The sequence below is a fragment of the Sarcophilus harrisii genome, chromosome 2 (assembly GCF_902635505.1).
Source record: "Sarcophilus harrisii chromosome 2, mSarHar1.11, whole genome shotgun sequence".
Lineage (NCBI taxonomy): Eukaryota > Metazoa > Chordata > Mammalia > Dasyuromorphia > Dasyuridae > Sarcophilus > Sarcophilus harrisii.
The window spans coordinates 549,089,680-549,106,225 of NC_045427.1; the positions used below are offsets into that span (position 1 = coordinate 549,089,680).

General features: G+C 36.5%; 1 protein-coding gene across 1 annotated transcript; it reads left to right on the plus strand.

The window, feature by feature from the left end:
• Nucleotides 1–4,922, plus strand: TMED3 (transmembrane p24 trafficking protein 3). The gene is made up of 3 exons (XM_012542119.3): nt 1–367; nt 3,278–3,526; nt 4,474–4,922. Exons 1-3 carry the CDS (start codon nt 176–178, stop codon nt 4,708–4,710), a joined length of 678 nt encoding a protein of 225 aa, XP_012397573.3. The 5' UTR covers nt 1–175; the 3' UTR covers nt 4,711–4,922.
• The last annotated feature ends 11,624 nt before the right edge of the window (nt 4,923–16,546 follow it).

A 16,546-nucleotide genomic window follows, 5' to 3' on the forward strand; every position in this document is an offset into this window, starting at 1 on the left:
CCAGAGAGAACGGAGCCCGGGGCCACCCGGAAGGGCCGGGTTCCAAACGCCAGTGCCACGTCAGGCCAGGGAGCTGAGCGCAGCCCCGGCCGCTGCCGCACGGACTAGGCGCCCTCCTCGGCTGGGACTGGCCAGCACGGAGTCCGGCCGGGGGGATTTAACCGAGGCCAGAAGCATGAGGTCCCCAGCCCCCGCCGACTCTCCGGGGCGCTGGTGGCGGGGGCTGCCGCCGCTGCTGCTGCTGCTGCTACTACTGCAGGCCCAGGTGCTGCGATGCAGCCAGCTGACTTTCGAACTGCCCGACAGCGCCAAGCAGTGTTTCCATGAGGAGATGGAGCAGGGGGTGAAATTCACCCTGGGTTATCAAGTAAGGCGGGGTCGGGTGTGCTTCTCCGCTTTGCTTTGCATCTTTGTCGAATTACTGAGAGAAAGGGATTTTGTGTGGGGGGGAGTGAGGGGATGTGCCTGGGATTAATTAAAACGGGATGCATGTGACGCTCAGACTGGCTATCTTTTCCCACTCCTTTTGCATTTGTCCCCTGATGCTTCAGGGAACTTTTTTAGAGGTTAAGGAACTTGCTCGCATCGTCCAGGCTTTTGGCTAATTGTTCTTTTGCAACAGGTTTCTATGGAATAATTGGACCATACCATTTAGAGCTCATTCAAACTCCTGCATTTTACAGAGGAGGAAACAAGTCCATAAATGTCAGGCTACTTGCTTAATGTCATGCAATCACCCCTTCCCCGCAAAACCTCTTCTCCTTTCGAAAATTTCCCAATATTGTCAAGAATGTGACTATTCTTTCAGTTACCTAGGTTTTCAGACTTTGTGCTATCCTAAACACCTTCCTAACATATGTTCCCTCTTCTTCACTCACAGTCCTCTGTCAAAGAATTGTTTGCATTCCAATGCATGCCCCATTCAGCTGCCAAAATAATTTTCTTAAAGTACAGGACTGGCTCTACCATGATCTCTATCTTCCCTCTCCCAGAAAATACATAATCTCCAGTGTCTCGCAGTGGCATCCAGAATGAAATGCAAACTCCTTTGTTGGACTTTTGCAGCCCTTTACAACCTGGCTTCTTTCTACTTTTTTTTTTTTTTTTACCTTTTTATCTTTTTATCACTATTTATACACTGATCCAATAGCACCAACTGCCTCCCTGTTCCTAACAAACTGCCCTTCATACTTGGAATGCTCTGTACCATCACCTCTACCTCATCTTTTCTTGAAATCTGAGTCATTTGGTTAATCTCATATCTGTTTAGACAGCTTTAGTCAACCTGAAGTCATTTGTTCTAATCCTTGCTAGATTGGCACTAAATGGTTAACTTGCAAAACTTTCATTGCAACAATAATGAGTGAAATTTAGGATGCACCTATCACCTGTTAGAAATGAAAATAACCTGAGCATTGAATAGGTTGTGATCTTATGTAAGCAAGTTGCTTCATCAGCCCTTAATCACAATTTCCCCATTTGTGAAGTATTGGGAATGTATTAAATGATCTCTAAGATATTTGGCCATCCAACATCCAATGCTTTAAAATTATGCAAGAAGTCTAAATTGTATAGTTCCTGAGTTTCAGTGATATTAATGGCCACATGAGGGAGTCCTTGACTGTCTCTTTGACGGGATTTTTGCTGAGTATGAGTTACTCAAAGCCTTCAAATGCAGTGAGGAAGATTAAACTTTGCATTTTAGTGTGAAATCATTTATTTGGTGATGGAAGCCTGTAGACCAAGACCTTCTTAATTTATATTCCAATACTGGCTAAGTGTAGATAGTTTAAAATATAAAACCAGGATGTCAAGTATAATGTGGGAAGGTCTGGGAGTACAGATAGGTAAACATGGACATACTTAATTTTTTCATATGTTCTTTTTTGTCTATTAAAGCAGACTTATAACTGTATATTCCAGTTTTCTATGCATTAACGTCATGAATAAATTAAATACCTGGTTAATAAAAACTACCATTTGTATGTCTTAAAAGTTTGAGCCTTATAGAATCAATGCTATAGGTATTCAGTATTATCTTCATTTTATTCATGACAAAGCAGGTTGAGAGAGAATGGCTGTTTTATGGTCACACAGCTACTGTCAGAGGTGGTAAATGAGTGAGGGCTTCTTCCTAACTCAAAGTTCAGAATTTTGTCCACACAGAATTGCATCTCTGTTCAATGACTTGGATGACAAAGTACCTCAGAGGAAGCAAGTTGGACTCGGTGTTCTCCAAGGTCCTTTCTAACTGTAAATCTAAGAGCCTAAATGGAATCTCATTAATCATTTGGTTAAATCCTTACCTTAAGCAGGAATCGCCTTTACAAAATCTATTATCCCCCAAGACAGATATCCTACTTTCAAATAATCATAATTGTTAGGAATTGTATTAAGTCAAAAATTTGTCTCTCTATAATTTCTGCTCATTGGTCTTATCTATTCTATAAATCTAATCATAAAACTTTCAATTTAGGATTAATGTTAATTCAAAACATTTTTAAGAAGCTGGAATTCTAGGCCCAAACTACCAATTGAAATTTAACCAGTATAAATGTAAAGGATTAACTAATTCAATCTTCTCATATAATGGATAAAGAATAGAGACCCAAAGAGATCTAAGCCTATCGAAAAGAAAATAGCAGAGCCAACTCTCAGGTCTAGATCTTTTCACTTTCAAGTCCATTTATTCTACTTCCAATGTTGAAAGAAGAGTTCTTGTAGTATGAGAAGTTGGATTAGATGGTATCTAAGGTTTTTTCTAAGATTATGTATTTCATGAAAATATGAGTGGCTTTTATTCAATTGTGGTATTCATTTATTCAATTATTTATTTTCTTAATGCCTTTCGTGCACTTGAAAACATTGATTTACTTTCTCTTGCTGAGAATGACAAGCCCTGGGAAAATTCGATTTAATGCATAAACTGCTTTTCTGAAGGATTTGGTTCATGTTGATATTTAAATCTTTATTTTATAACCCAAGACCTTATAATTCCCCCCTGAGTTCCCCACAGAACATAGAACAAAATGAAAGAAGGAAAAACCATTACTCATTCTGACCATGAGTAGTTCCTTTGAAACAAGATCTCAAACTTCTCATCCTATTGATCTCCCTTGTCTGTTTCTGATCCATTAGCCTGGGGCAACATTCCCTTGAAGGACACCAACAGAACATATTGGGGGTTGCTTTTGTTTGTGTATTTTTCTGCAGCAAAGTGAATTCTGATGTCCTATGAGGTAACTACAAACTCTCTGGGGCCATTTGGGGTCAACAGGTCATTAGTGGTGGACACTATGATGTAGACTGCTTTATTGAAGACCCCCATGGAAAGACAATTTACAAAGAAACCAAGAAGCAGTATGACAGTTTCTTTCACCAGACAGAGAACAAAGGAATCTACAAGTTTTGCTTCAGTAATGAGTTTTCCACCTTTACCCACAAAATTGTGTTCTTTGATCTACTAATTGGAGATGAACCCCCCATTCTCCCAGAAATGGGAAACAGAGTCACTGCATTGACACAGGTGAGTATGTTGTAAGCATATTTGACTTTAGTATATATGATTGTGACAGCTCACTAGTCAGACAGAATTTACTTGCCTGAACTAGAATCAGAGTCAGGCCTTCTTGGTCTCTGTGTCATATTTTCTTTCACCTTGGTTTCAAATATAGCCCATGTAACTTCCTTGTGACCAAAGTTATCCTGTCAGCTATTGCCTTGCTAAACATTGACTCTGAAATCTTCCTTGTTCACTGCTAGACTTAATTTTTCTTACCCTGTGGATCTTCAGAAGCCTTTTATTACCATTTAGGGGTTAGAGCTGGTGACTGTTTTTAGGAAATTCATAGAATTGTAGAAACTTAAGATTGAAAGGATCATCTGTTTTAATCCCTTTGTTTTATTGGTGAAAAAACTAGAAAAAAATTAAGGAATGGGTTCGGTACTTTTTAAAAACCAGTTCATTCTGATGTACTCTTGATGTTAGGCCATTTATTGCTGCCAACTTCCTTTGGAAGATTTACTAATGTTCATAATTTTATAACTAAAGAAATTTATCACTTTGATAAATATAAAATAATGTTAAAATTATCTTTAACATGGAAGAAAGCAGAGATGTAATTATTCTGCATCTATATCTATTTATTCCTAAATCACCTTTGACCAATTCTGAATAGTTGAAAGCAATTCCTTCTGGTTCCAACTGATTTCCAAACAATTTAATCCAGTTCTGCTTGGATTTAATGGATTCACTAGTGGTGGATATGAACAATTTTGATTGGTTTGAACTGATTCAAACTGGGTCATGCTGGTTCTTATCATTTTACTGCTTGTGGCTCTGTGAAAAGATTTATGGAAGAAGAGATTTGGGGATTATTATGTTAATTTATACCCTTTTCCTCAGATTAATAATCAGCAGTTGATACCTTTTCTTGGGCTTTAAAATGTATTTGGTTTTCCCCCTTTTCTCAGATGGAGTCTGCTTGTGTGACCATTCATGAAGCATTGAAAACAGTGATTGATTCTCAGACACATTATCGACTCAGGGAAGCTCAGGACCGGAACCGAGCTGATGAATTAAATGAGCGGGTTTCATATTGGTCTGTGGGGGAGACAGTCATACTATTTGTTGTCAGCATCAGTCAAGTGATGCTTCTGAAAAGCTTCTTCACAGAAAAGAGACCAACCAGTCGAGGTGTCAACTCATAATTCTGGAGGACACATGGCCTCTAAAGTCCTGCTCAACAAAGGAAATCCCATTGATACTGTCTACTTAGGAAGTAGGGGGTGGAGTTCTTCCATGCTCTTAAAACTACAAGGAAAAATATCTTCTCTATGTTCTATTGGCCTGTAAAATCAGGGGATAGTGTGAAGACAAAACCACTATAAATTATAACACAATGCCATTTTGCATGTTTTTAGTAATTTTGCTTCATCTTGTCTTATAGATCTAATTTGAAATGTCCTATGAGACTTGGGGGAAAAAATAGAAAAAGTAAGATAATGTGGATAACTTTGACTGCAACTGGACAGTGGCAGTGACTTGGGGTCAGTAGCTGGCTACTCATGAGAAATAAACAACTTTGTAACTCTCCAATATTGCCCTAAATCTTAGGGCTTTTCAATTTTCTTCTCTTATCCCATGCTTCATTTTTTTTACTGTAAAAAAAAAAACAAATAAACTTTTATTATTTTCTCCTCTCTTCCTCTTTTCCTCTCTGCCTCCTTCCTTTCTTCCATCTTCCTCCTTTTCTTACTCTTTCTTTCCCTCTCCTTCCCTCCCTCATTTCTCCTCTTTTTCCCTCATTCTCTTTCTTCCTTCCTCCTTTTTCCCTCACTTTCTCCCTCCTCCCTTCTTTTCTTCTACACTTCCTTTTTCTCTTTCTCTTTACCTCCTTTACACTCTCCTTCCTTTTCCCCTCCATTCTTTTTTTCCTTCCTCCCTTTCTCCATTCTTCCATGTAACTCTCCTTCTTTTCCTTCCTCTTTTCTTCCCTTTCCCATTCTTTCCTTTCTTCTTTCCCTCCCTCCTAAATCCTTTCCTTCCTTCTTAAAATTGTCAGTCATTATTCCTCAGTGCTTCACTCTGGACCTAGCAATGAAAAAAAGAAAAAACTCCTGGCCAGAGACCAAGTCTATTTGAAATCTTTATACCCCAAGAATTAAAACAGAAGAAATATTGCAGGCCCTAACCTATAAATCAGCTTTTTCAATGGTCATTCTCCCAGGGGCACTACAGCTTTACAATTTCATTGCTATGTTTTTCTTAAATAATGGAAGCCTGGTTTAAAAAAGAAAGAAAGAAAGATGTGTAGTACATTTTATTTCCCCCCTTTTTATTTCAAGGCAAACACAAAATTCAAAAGAGGGCTGAATTTGTATCTTAAACTACTGAACAGGAAGCTACCAAATAACAGTAAAACCAGTATAACCAAAGAGGGCCAGGGCTTACAGAGCTCAAACTTTTAATAAAGAATCTTACTTTATTTGTCCTTTTTTTTTTTTTATAATAAACCTATGTAAAATCAGACTGCAAAACAGATCTCTCCTAGTGTTTGTATGACTTTCTATATGGGTATACATAAATTCTTACTTTTCTTTCATAAGAAAGGTAGTATGAGGGATGTCTGGGGAAAACAGAAAACCAATTAGGGCTTAAAACTTATTTTCATCCTTCTCTGGTATGAAATTATTTCCCAGAACTACTAACCAATAGTAAGAAAAAGCTTTTATGGATGAGACAGCACAATCACAGTTAACATAATTAATACATTCACAAACTATATATAACAGCATCTTGTGAAACAAACTGCCAGATTTGCCAGATTTAAAAAGTACTTAAACTTTGTAAACAGAACACTTGGGTTTAGATCCCACATCTGATGCTTTATAAGATTCTGCTGTGATGTTGGATAAGTCATTCAACTTCCTTTAGATTTTTTTTTAGCTTCCTCAAATTCATTTTGCAGAATGACTTGTAAGGTTCTTTCCAGCCTATATCTTTGAATGGGACTGATTGGATGAAGTATTCCTCAGTATTAAGTCACATGATCGCTGGGACCCTGGGAGGAATCACATGATCTCTGGGGGGATGAATTTTGAACCCTAGGAAACAGGAAATTAGTGAAGTTTCAGAAAGTGATGTGACCTGTGGGAAGCAGCCAACTTTGGTGACCATTGGTCAAGGATGATTATGTCCTTTTCAGCTATCTAATGAGAAGGCTCCAGTCTTTTGCTTTTAAATCCTGGACAGAAGTTGACCAGGTTCCAGGAACACATGGTGGGAGTTGGGTTGGTTCCCAGATGTGTCTGGGCCTCTCCCTGCAGGGATTAAATAAATGTTTTCTTTTTGTACCTGAAGATTTAGTTAATTGAGTTAATTTGGGAAAGGGGGTCTTGCACCTTTTCCACCCATCTATGACTCTTAAGTTCCAGACCAGGGAGCTTTTTCTGTCCTCTGTTCTTCAAAAATGGAGACTATTGTAACCTGTGATGATCCTGTTTCCTATTTTAACCACTCCCCAACCTTGAAATGAAATAATAGGCAGTATAAAGATAACATGTCTGTAAGGTGCTTTACAATTTACAAAGGGCTTACTTACACCTGCTTTATCTCAATTAGTCTACCCTATGAGAGAGCAAGCATCTCATTAACTCTAAGCTCAGAAAAGGTATGTGATTTGCACAGTGTAAGTGAGGATGCTGATGAGGTGTGAGCATGAATCTTGAGGCAGTTTCCAGGATGATGTTTCCTGGTGAGGAGTTTAAACTAAACAAGCAAATATGTGATTTGGGATAAGCCATTTTGTTTTTCTCATAACAGTAAAAACTCAATCTGAACTCAGATCTTTTGCCTTTTGAGTTCAGACCTGATTTTACCACCCATGCTGTTTTCCATATTTTGTAGCTTATTATTTCTTTATGTAACTAAATATTTGTTTTCTTTAATTTGGTCCACAGACATTTTAATTGCCTAATGAAGATGATGACATTTGTCTGGCTCTTTCAATTGGCCTGAATTCTTACATAACTATTTCATTTGGGCTGGATGGAAACAAATATCTTGAATTGCTTCAGTTATCCTATTCTACTTCTAATTGATTTCCTAAGTTTCTGCTTTCAGTTTTTCTGTTTTAGAAGGGGATGCTTTGGAAACCTCTTTAACCTCCGATTAAAAGCTAGTAATTATATATATAGAATAATGAAATCAGGAGTTTTCCTCCAGGGGCAGTTTTCTTCCATTAGAAGGTTTTTTCCCTCCTGTGTAATGATATGTCAGAAGTTATTGATTTTTTTTTTTTAAATCTCACTTCCTTGGTAACCCTCAGAAATTTCATTTCTCCTAATAAAGCAAATATTAATTTGTTTTGCTAGTTGATTGCTGTGATTCACATTTGAACACCCTCAAGGGAAGTACATTTTAGAAAGGAAGGTGGGGTGAAACTGAGTGATTTGGAACTGATCTGCATGAACTACTTTTAAGGATTGGATCCTAAAGAGACATGTGATTCAGGTCACTAGACAATACTGATTGACATTTCAGTGAGGAGGTAGGATAAGTGCCATCTCAGTTCTTCCCCATTACATCATTTGGAGATGAGATCAGTCTTTAAGTGATTAGTCTGCAAGCCTTGGAGTTACCACAATAGTTTTAAGATTGATGAGACTGACCTTCAGGCAAATTTCTCTGGGATGATTGGTGAAGTCATAAAGGTGGAGACACAATACTGCTCTATCTTGGAGATATTGCTAGTTCATTTCATATCACTAAAATAATTTAGTGAATATCATAATATAGCAAGTTACAGAATTTTTTTTTTTGTTTCCCAATGCAAGTAAAAGCAATATATTATACTGTAGTCTAGTTAGTATTACACCTAAAAAGACATTCTATATACCTTAATTTAAAAACTTTTTTATTCTAAAAAAAAATGCTAACCATTGTAATGACGGAGAAACCAAGCAAGACAGAGATTAAAGAATATTTAATAATTTATTAAATGGGAGAGATATACTGGGACCAGTGGATCCATGGTTTGGTCCCGGGGCTGAATGAGACTATCGTCTCAAAGAATCCAGACCTGAATGTCAGATACAAGATTCTTTTATAGGATAACAAGAACAATGACATAATGGGGGAGGTACCTGGATGGGGATGACCTAATTGGGGGAAGCACCTAGGATGACATAATGGGAGGTACTGGAGAGGCTCCTGATATTCTAATGATGTCTAAAAAGACCTTTATCCCATCAACATTAAGAGAGAATGATTATAGCCTAAGATCTAAGATATAAGACCTTTATCTTAACATTAAGAGGGAAGGATTATAACCTGAGGCAGAGTAATTGAATAGGACAATTAGGGAAACTGGGTCAGGACTTTAAAAGGCATCTGTGGCATAACACCATCATGTGAGTTTTCAACCATTCATACATACATACATATGCCATATATATATATATATATATATATATATATATATATATGAAATTGTTTTGCTGGTGGAGGGTTTTGCCTTAATGTTGATGGTTGCTGACCGATCAGAGTGGTGGTTGCTGAAAGTCAGCATGGCTGCGGCAATTTCTTAAAATAAGACAACAATGAAATTTGCCACATTTACTGACTTTTTGTTTGAACACTTAGAGGTCATTATAGGGTTATTAACTGGCCTAATTTCAATATTGTTGTGTCTCAGGGAATAGGGATGCCCAAGGAGAAGAAGAGAGGCAGGGATAACATTTATCCATAAGTTTGTGATCTTAGACGAGTGAAGTTCATGGGCCCCCAAACAATTACAATAGTAACATTACAGATTGTCATAATGGATGTAAAATTAATGTAAAACTTTGAAATATTGCAAGAATTATCAAAACACTATACAAGGCACTGTGTAAGCACACAGTGTTGGAAAAAATGGGGCTGATAGATTAGCTTGATGAAGTGCTTTGTTTGTTTTTTTAAAGCAAAAGCAGCAAAGCACAATAAAGCAAATTGCAATAAAATCAGATAAATCTATATGGGATGGAGGGTGAAAAACTGAGAGACAAATGACCTTAGGTTACTTGAATAAAACTTTCAATAAAGGGAAATATTAAATCTAGCTTAAGTCATAACAAAATTGAATTAAAAGTTAAATTTTAATTTTAGAAGCCCCAGAGCAGGGATGACTGAATGGATTGATTTCTCCAGAGCATGGATTCCAGAGGCTGTCTGTGGAACATTCTGGTTCAGGTAAAGAGCAGCTGGGCATCCATGACAGGACAAAGTCAGATGTCCTGAACAGAAGGCTGAATGAAATGAGAATTGTTTACCAAGGTGTCCTGATTCCTGCTCTAATGTTCTTTCTAATACCTTATACTGCTTTTGATATATTATCATAAACCTTAAATAAAATAAATTGAAAAATAAAATTTTAAATCTTCATATATAGCATGTACTGAAATGAATGTTCAGGGGTCATAAAATGTAGATTTGTAGTATGGGATGTTGTGCTGACTTCTCTTTTTTCTTTCTCTGTCTTTGTCTCTTTTTTATGTCTCTGTTTCTGTCTCTCTATTTCTCTGTCTCTGCAGATATACTTTAAAGTTATATAGGTAGTTCCCCAAAGAGGAAGCTACATTGCTATAACTCACCCTAATGGTTTTGAGGTAACCCTGATGTCCAGGTAGATCTAGGTCTACTACTGAAAAATATCGCTACTGAGTCCTTAACCTATGTGCTTTTCATTTCAATATAACAACCAAGATAATATCATTGACTACCTCAATTCTTATGAGTTTTCAGTTTGTTTTAATACAAAAAAAGTGAAAGAATGAAATACATGAAGCATTTAGAAAGTTAAAAAAAAGGCAACATGATAATAATCATAATGTAACAATTCATGCAAAAAATTGCCATCACCCTTTCCCATCAATGCACATGAAGGAGAGTAGATATATAAACTAACAGACACCCAGCAATGAGACACATTGAATAGATAATGGGGCGTGAAGGCCATGATGTTCTTAGTCTCTTTAGTAATACTGGTGGTAAACTAGAGTTCTAGGCCTGAAGTCAGGAAGACCTGAGTTCAAATGCAGATGCTAACTTTGTATGTCTCAGTTTTCTCAACTGTAAAATGAGGATAATAACAGCATTTACCTCCTATGGTTGTAGTTAGGATCAAATGAAATAATATTTGTAAAAGTGCCGGACATAATGCTTAGCACATAGTTGGCACCATTAAATTTCCTTCCCTTCTTTCAAGAGTAGTCTGTATCCTGTGTTACTTCCTGGGCTGAACTCCTTTTCTAAGCCTCTCTGCTCTCCTGCTGGCTGGAAGCATTTCTCTGCTCTTCTTGGGCCACTGAAGGAGTGCTTCCTAGGTCTGCAATTTTGGCTGTGTGCTGAGACAACAACATACTCCGTCACTGAAAAGTAGTTCCCTGAAGCCTAGGTTCTGTAAAGTTATTTACGTCTGCTTGCTGGCCTTTGAGGATTTTCTCCCTCTACAGCTGTTGAGCAACACAGGTAAACAGCTGAGGAAATTTTCTTCTCTTAACTTGTAAATGGCCTTAATGAACAAGGCAGCTTACTCTAGCCAACTCTTGACAAAGCAGAGGACTTAGCTTTCTCCAATCAGCTCCAACATCAGAGCTTTTTTCCAATCAGATCATTTGCCAGCATCAACAGCAGAGCCTATCTCTCTTAACTTACCTGTACTTTATTAGCTTTATTAGCTTCTGTGTTCTGTGTGCCACTGTCTCGGGTCTATAAACAACTTCTCTCGTTGGTTTCTGAATTCCCTGCTTTCTCACTGATTCTCTTACTCCCCATTTGTAGTGATCAACTTTTCTCTAAATTAAGAAACTATAAATCCAGATTTCAGTCAATATGACTTGATAAGATCCCCCCTTCTCCTATTCCACACATTTCTCTGATTCAAAGTTTCTCAGTAATAAACTCTAAAGACCTAAACACATTTGTATTTTATTTAATTGTTGGAAAGCAGTGATTGTCAGCCATCTTTATTTTTAGCCTCCATATCTCTAGAGTTTTCAGAATGATCTATGTTTCTTCCCAAACTGCTTTTCTTAGTTCTTCTCACCCAAATGTCCTTTTGTTCTTGCCTTTTTCAGTAAGCAAAATGGCTACATAAATAAAGGGACAGTCTCTTACTGTCTTGGAACTGGAATGGAACTTAAAGGCTGATTAGTCGCTCACTCTTCCTTTACATAAGATTTCTAAGAGTCACTGAGGCAAACTCTGTTGAACACTCTCTAATCTGAATATGTGTCAAAGAGTGAAGAGGGAAAAGGGTGAGAATTTGGAATAACCTGCCTTGTCATTTACTTTTTGCTTATTCAAGGTAATTTTCAGGCATGTCCGAGTCTCTCTGACCCCATTTGGAATTTTCTTGGCAAAGATACTGAAGTGGTTTGCCATTTTCTTCTCCAGCTCAATTTGCAGATGAAGAACTGGGGCAAACAAGATTAAATGATTTGGCCAGGATCACACAACTAATTGGTACAGTGAATAAAGAAGAGAGCTGGACTTGGAGTAGGAAGACCTGAATTCAAATCCTGTCTCAGAGTCTACTGTGTGAACTTGCTTGTCACTTGATTTCTGTCTGTCTCAGTTTTCTCAGCTGTAAAATGGATATAATAATGTCCCCTACCTCATAGGGTCATTGTGAGGATCAAATGAGATATGTTCAGTGTTTTGCAAATATTGCAAATCTATATAAATATTAACTATTAAAAATAAAAGACTTGCAAAGTTTAGACCTGGAGAGAAACTTAGTAATCACCTTGTCTAAACCTCTCATTTTCTTCCTTCCTTTTCAGTTTCTACTCCTGACTTTCTTCATTATGCCCCTATGATGGTACTTTTTCCTTCTCCCCCCCAATTTTCAACTTCCTTTTATATCTTGTTTTCCCTCATTTGAATATAATCCTCTTGAAAGAAGGGACTCTTTTTTTCTGCTTATCTTTGTATTACCAAAATGTAGCACAATTCCTGGCACATAGGAAGTGCTTAATGTAATGTCTGACTCTTTATGATCTCATTTGGGGTTTTCTTGGCAAGAATATTGGAATGGTTTGCCATTTCCTTTTCCAGCTCATTTTACAGTTGAGGAAACTGAAGCAAACAGGATAAAGTAAGATTTCCACCATCATCAATAACAATAACAATTTTAATCTTTGGTTCTGTTTGCAATTTTGTTTTAGAAACCTAATCTCATGTTTCAGTTTTGCTTCATTGGTAAGCATTGTGCTTTATCCTATCTACAGCATTTTACTAGTCAGTAGAACCTTCTTTTGCTATCTCAAACGTAAAGACTCCATAGGACTACATAGCCTCATTATATGATCATTAAAAAACATTCTTCTGCCCCAGCAGCATTGATCATATCAGCAGGAGTGTTTATTACTCAGGGATCCAGAGGTCAGATTCTCATTTAGTCCTGTAATACATGAGCTTCTTGTAGGGAAGGCACTTTGTCAGTGTAGGGCTAACAATAATGATGACCATAAATCTTAAGTCTGCAGAAACTCTCCCTGAATTTCACAACAAATGATAGGAATTTGGCCCCAGGTAATTTTTTGCTAAAAAAGATTAAAAATGATGATAGGATTGTATTTTGAATTTATTAAGAACTTGTTGTTCAGAGATTACTAAGCACTTTCATATATAATGAGCTTAAGTTATTTATCTTTTAAAAATAAATATAGCTACATAAAAACATCATTGACACTTTACAATTATGCTCTCCTCATAGATTTCTGCTTTGTAACAAACAAGTTCTTTGGAGTAGCAAAACAAAGCAACATATTAGCCATGTTTAACAAATGAATGCCTCATTTCACACCTATATTTCTCTATCTCTCTGCCAAGAAAAAGACTGTATTTCACCATCAGTTATCTGGAGACATTGGACTAATCTGAATTCTGGTATCTTGTCTTATGATTTCTTTTCACATTATTGTGTAAACTATTTTTTGTTCTTGCTTCTTTTGCTCTTTATTAAATATTTTCATCTCTTCTTAGAGTTTATATAGAATTTTGTTTGCATTTCTCATACTTTGTCTCAAATTATTCTATCTTGTAATCATTAGTGTATGCAATACATCTTCGTAGGGAGGCTGTAGACTATTGGGAATCCTAGGGGTTCAGGAACTATATCCCACCTCAATCCTCTCTTTCCCAGAACCTAGCACCTTGTTTTATGATGCTTAATAAATAAATGTTTGCTGAATTGAATATTTGCAATTGTGGGAATTACTTTAATTCTTTTGAGTCACTGAGTATATATATATTAAGAAAGAAGGACATTCTTACTACGTGATGCTAAGCCCTTTACAAATATTGTCTTATTTGATCCTCACAATAATTTTTCAAGATAAGTTCTATTATTGTCCCCATTATACAGTTGAGAAACTGAGACAGAGGTTTTAATTGGCTGTCCCAAGATCACATCCTAATGTGTCTTATGTGAGATTTAAGCTCAAGTTCTTCTGACACCAAGCCCAGGAGTCCACCTAAGCTACCTGAAAGAGACAGAAAGAGGTATTTCAAATCCTTCAAACTGTCCAGAAACAGTTCATATAGCTTCCTAAAATGTCTCAGCTTAGGTTAATCAGAGAAGATCATAGATCATAAATCTATTTGTATCAATGATATGAGGTAGGTAGAGTAAGGATTGCTGTTTTGTGACTGAGTCATGACTGAGAGCCAAATTACCTGAATCTGCTTCATTGTATTTCCCTCCAGACCTGCAAATGTCTAATGAAGAAAAAATTCAAACAGTATTTTCTCCTGTTTCTAAGAAGTAGTATAGTTCTATGGAAAGAGCACAAAGCTTTAGGTTGGGAGATTGGGATTGGTATTGGGAGTTAAAGTTTTGTCTTCACCATTTTTACTTCTATGATAATTCAGTGTTAAAATCTGTAAAATGGAGGTAATACTTGTGTATATATATATAATGCAGGGTTATTGGAAGGAAAGTACTTTGTAAGCCATAAAGCACTGTGAAACTTCCTAGCTGTATGATTCTGGGCACACAGAACCTTAACCCCAACTGCCTCAGCAAAAATAATAATAATAATAACAACAAATAAAGCATTGTGGAAATGTGAGTGCTTTTCCTCTGGAAAATGTGACAGTTGAACTAAGTGACCTCTAAGGTTCTTTCTAGAACTAAATCTATCACACTTAAGCAATCCTGGTATCAAGTCCATTGATCACCCCTTTCTTAGAAGGTCTCTAGGCAATGAACACACTTTCCTTAGAAGGTCTCCAGACTTTGACCACCCCTTGCTTAGTAGCAATCCATTACCATAGAAATTTGACTGGTTGAAAGCAGAGGTAGATTAAGGAAAGATAAATGTTAAATTGTCAGGGTGAGAATCAACATCTCAGAAGTCATTACATGCTACAAAGCAGGACTTGATTTATGATTGTATAGACTTAAGAAAGTGAATGAAAAATATTAATGATACAGATTGAATGTAAAAGTATGTCCTGCAGAGAGCTTGTTGCTAATGTTACCAGCATGTGCCTGAAAATGTCTTCCTATGATCTCTTAGGTATTATGTGGAATTCTTCAAATAGTTCAGAGTCTCATAAAATTTTATCCTTGTTTATAGAGTTCTAAAAGTAATGAAATATTGACCTACTTAATAGTAGAGTCTTTTTAAAAAAGAACATTCCAATTGATTTTATACTTTGAAAATTCAAGGATAATTTATGAATATAGAGAAAGAAAAGTGATTATCCCAAGATTCACCATGATTTCATGATAAACAAACTGCTCATATTGGAATAATTTGATTTTTATCTTAACAGTTATCAGACTTTAATAAGACGGTATAGATATAGATTTTAGCAAAATTTTGGGAAAAGTTTCTTATGTTTTCTTTGTCAAGGAAAGATATACACATTAGCTTCTAACACAGTTAAGGGAAACCAGAAATAGTTGAATGTTCGGATTCAGAGATTTGATGACACTTGTGAAAGGAAGTCTCTATTTGTACCTGATATCTGGGACAAATCTGTCTTTGCACTATAATATTTGTCATTTTGTTAGTGATTTGGATGAAGGTTTGGAATCATAAATTTGCCCTCAAGGAGATAATAAAAGGCATATCATAAAACGTCCTCATTATATTTTTTAGCTGAGTCTCAGAGAGGACCAGAGTCAACCAGCTAATATATGTCAGAGGCAGGGCTTGAACCTATGCATTCCTGATACAGAGGCAAATTCTCTTATCCACTAAGTCATGTTATCTTTCACTCGATTGCATGCTTACCAAATTTGCCAATGACAAAAACTTGGTTTAATATCTAAATAGATTGAATAGTAAACTATGGATTTCGCCTCCCTCTTCCCCCAATCTTACATGCTAGAAAGTTTGGTCATATCAAAAATGTTGATATTTAATGGGCATGAATGTAAGATCCTATTACTTAAATTCAAAAGATAAGCTTATCACATACTACATTGGGAAAAAATGACTGGATACAACCTGAAAAATAGAATTGAAATTTTATGAAATAGCAAAGTCAATGGTAGTCAACAATGCAATGTGGAAGTCAAAAAGACAATTCAACCTATATAGCTTCCAGAATAAAGGAAGTACTAACCACACTCTATTGTATCCTGATCAACATCCACTTGGAATATCATATAGAGTTTTGAGTATCATGTTTTAGGAAAGACATTGATTAGCTGAAGGACCTCCAAAGGAAGGCAGCAAAAATTGTGAAGCACTTCAAGATAACGACTTAGAGGTTTGATTTAAGTAATTAGAAGTATTTTGCTTGGAGAAGAGCAGACTCGGGGCTTAGAATCTAGAAAATAAAATTGTTTAAAAAAATATTTGAAGGCTTGTTACATAACAGAGGAACTAGACTTGTTCTTCCTGATCTCAAAGCTGGGGCAATGGATGCAGGTTAAAGAGAGGTAGATTTAAGATTTGTATTTAAGCTCTACTTTGTTCCTCTTCTGGCTATATTTATGACTTTCTAGATGTTACCTTTATGACTTACCTGACATCACCATGG